Source organism: Phalaenopsis equestris, unplaced genomic scaffold, assembly GCF_001263595.1.
Source record: "Phalaenopsis equestris unplaced genomic scaffold, ASM126359v1 Scaffold232183, whole genome shotgun sequence".
NCBI classification, from domain to species: domain Eukaryota; kingdom Viridiplantae; phylum Streptophyta; class Magnoliopsida; order Asparagales; family Orchidaceae; genus Phalaenopsis; species Phalaenopsis equestris.
Window position 1 is genome coordinate 1 of NW_018250151.1, and position 3,268 is coordinate 3,268.

Sequence of the window (3,268 nt, forward strand, 5' to 3'; positions counted from 1 at the left end):
TTAGAATGTACTGAAATGTAAAGTGACTTAGTTTTTTTCAAAATGATGTTATTATTAATTTACTATGACTTCATGAAATTTGTGATATATCGATTCAACGTAAAAGCGTTTCCATTATTGAATTTTGCAGCTTTACACTTATTGCCAGTTATTTGTTCATGCAAATTTATATAATTTTCTGCATTTTCTTTACATTTGTATTCCAATTAATCTAAACTGGTATGTTAATGGCAGAGCAGTTTTGAAAAAATTGAAGTTCCAATTATTCTAACACCTAAACTTTAGCTTTTACATTTATACCGCCCAAATCTTTCATATCACATCAAAATTACCATCATTTCAACTTTTTAAACATTGGAATACACTTTTTTATGCAGATGTAAGGTGGCATATATGTAAAAATTAAAGTTCGGATGTTGGATATGTAAATACATAAGAATTGGGTGGTATGCATGTGAGTTTTCCTAAATTATATAAGCCTTTTGTTGCTGGTTGAATCATTGGCTTTGATATCAATTGTTAGGAGGTGAACTTGAGCCAATTATATATATGTGAACCCTCAAATGAAAGTTTTTGATATCAATTATCATGCAACAAGAGCCTATCCAACCATGTGGAGGCATTATAGATATCATTATATCTAAATTACTATATAACCTAAATTATTTATAATAAGAATCTATATTATTTCTTATTATAATATATTTTTTATTATTGAGGATATTTTTATTATATTATTTTATATTGCTTTTCTTAAGTTCGTTGGTTTCATCATATCTAAATTACTATATGACCTAAATTATTTATAATAAGATTCTTTTCATTTCTTATTATAATATTTTTTTTATTATTGAGAATATATTTATTATATTATGTTATATTGCTTTAATCTCTTGGCTATGTATAGCCTTATATAAGCTTGTACTATAACCTCAAAAAAGTTAGTCCTATAACTCTCTCGTTTTTAACCTGCATGATCTTTGAACCATGAACTAAACTTTAATTATACATCAAATTCACATTTATTTGTAATAAGTTCCCCCCTTGATTCAACATTTACCTTAGGAAGAACTTGATCAATCTAATCATAACCATCAGTTAAAGACATGGAGCTACTAACATTCATGATATATCATAATAGCAACACTAAAGAGATGAGGACTTTTATCACATAATATAATTCCTTACACTCAATCACTAATAAATACAAAACCATGAACTTCTAGCACCTACTATATAAAAAAATGTTTTACATCATGGTTTCAAAATAGGATATTTTCATCATCTTTGTCAACAAAAATATGTTTTACATCATGGTTTCAAAATAGGATATTTTCATCATCTTTGTAAACATAAATATAAACACAAGTCAGATCAAATCATCTCCTGCTCTTCACGGACACACCACACAAACGTGTGTGTGTGTGTGTAGCTTAGTATGTCAATGAAACCTAATTCTTCACAGACACACTACACACACACACAAACACACACGTGTGTGTGTGTAGCTTAGTATGTCAATGAAACCTATCAATTTTAACTAAAGAATGAAACTAATATATCTGTGAAAGGGTTGGTGCATCTCCAGTGACAGATTAGAGAGGTCATCTTAAATGGTTTGGTCACATTAAACATCGACCGCCTGATGATCCGGTTAGGAGAGTAGATGTTTTGGGTTCGACTTATGTTGTCAATTTTAACGAAAGATTAAAACAAATATATCCGTGAAAGGGTTAGTGTAGCTCCAGATAGTCATCCTAGACAAATTGGAAATAGTCATCCTAGACGGTTTGGTCACATTAAACATTGACCATCTGATCATCCGTTTTGGAGAGTAGATGTTAAGAAAGGTAGCGGTAGGCCTAAAAGATAGAGGCAGGAGACCAGGTCATGTTATATAAAAAATGATCTTAAATTATTAGAATTAAATGAAAATATGACGCTCAATATGACACAATGGAGAAAAAAGATTCATGGAGAAAAAAGATTCATGTTAGCCGACCCCACTCAGTTGGATAAAGACTTATTATTGTTGTTATTGTATTAAAAATATATACATATATAAAATCATCATTATGGCTCATAAGTCCTCTCAAATAAGCAAAAAATTAATGTCTCCTCTTCAATATCTCATTAACTCAACACCTAGTTTTAATTCAATTATGTTTATCATTTTCATTTCCTTTTTCATTTCACTTACTCTCTTTTAGCTAATCCCACCCAAACAAGTCCTAAAAAGAATTTAAATGATACTGGCAAAGTTCATTGTTTAAGCACTATGTAGTACATTTACAGATCTATATACTCAATTTTATTCTTACTCTCACTTTAACAAAATGAATTGCAATCTGCATTTGTAAAAATCTCAATACTATATGCTGAATAGAGAACCCAAAGAAACATTTCGACAGACATGTTGCATGCACAGAAAAAATAAAGAAAAAATAACACTCAACCTACAGCATGTAGAGAAGAACAATGAGATGCCAAAATACCATTGCCGTCTACTTAAACTCTTCAACTCCATCTCCTCTCATGAGCTCATCCATGGTTTCCTCATTCATCCTCGCAGCAGCCTCCTCCATGACCTCCACCATCTTTTCCACCTCTCTGCTCATCCTCTCCTGCTCCTTCAACACCTTCTCCAACTTCTTCCTATGTTCTTTCATGGAGGAGACTCCAAACTCCAGGAATATCTCTTCATACTGTTTCCCCTTTCTCCTCTGCACCATCTTCTTCGGCGAGCACCCAAAGCAGCACATCACACGCGTAGGCGAAGGAGACCTTCTCTCCACCGAAGTTGATGTTCGTAACTCCTTCAAATCCTTTAATCTCTCTGGTTTCGGACTTGCGATTGAGATAACCTCTGGTTTGGATTCATCTGATTCGTTCAAGTTCTCGGGTTGGATTGAAGAAGAGGGCATGTTCTCCTTCTCCTGAAGGGAAGAATGGGAAGGAAGCTTTGAGGGGAGATTGGATCCGGGGAAAGTTTTGAGCTTTCTGAAGCGGGATTCGAGGTCGGTGGAAAGGGTGAAGTCGGAGAGATGGGCGGTGTTGAGGGCGGCGATCTGTTCGAGAATGCAGAGATCTGTGGCTTCGGAGATGATGAGGTCGATGTCGGAATCGTTGGGAGAAGGGAGGTGGGGGGAATAGGAAGAAGCCATGGGAATGCAGAGCTGAGAAGCTCGGAGTTTTCAGAGTTTGATTGCTTTGTGGCGATTAATGTAGGAAACTAACGGTTATATCCACAATTTGGAATTGTGTGCGA

General features: G+C 34.2%; 1 protein-coding gene across 1 annotated transcript; it reads right to left on the minus strand.

Moving 5' to 3' along the window:
• Positions 1-2,221: 2,221 nt before the first annotated feature.
• Positions 2,222-3,237, minus strand: LOC110038210. Its single transcript, XM_020742980.1, has one exon. It carries the CDS (start codon positions 3,162-3,164, stop codon positions 2,505-2,507), a length of 660 nt encoding a protein of 219 aa, XP_020598639.1. The 5' UTR covers positions 3,165-3,237; the 3' UTR covers positions 2,222-2,504.
• Between the last annotated feature and the right edge of the window lie 31 nt (positions 3,238-3,268).

Excerpts from the sequence above, each read along its gene's own strand:
- LOC110038210 (XM_020742980.1), bottom strand. The coding sequence starts at position 3,164 with ATGGCTTCTTCCTATTCCCCCCACCTCCCTTCTCCCAACGATTCCGAC.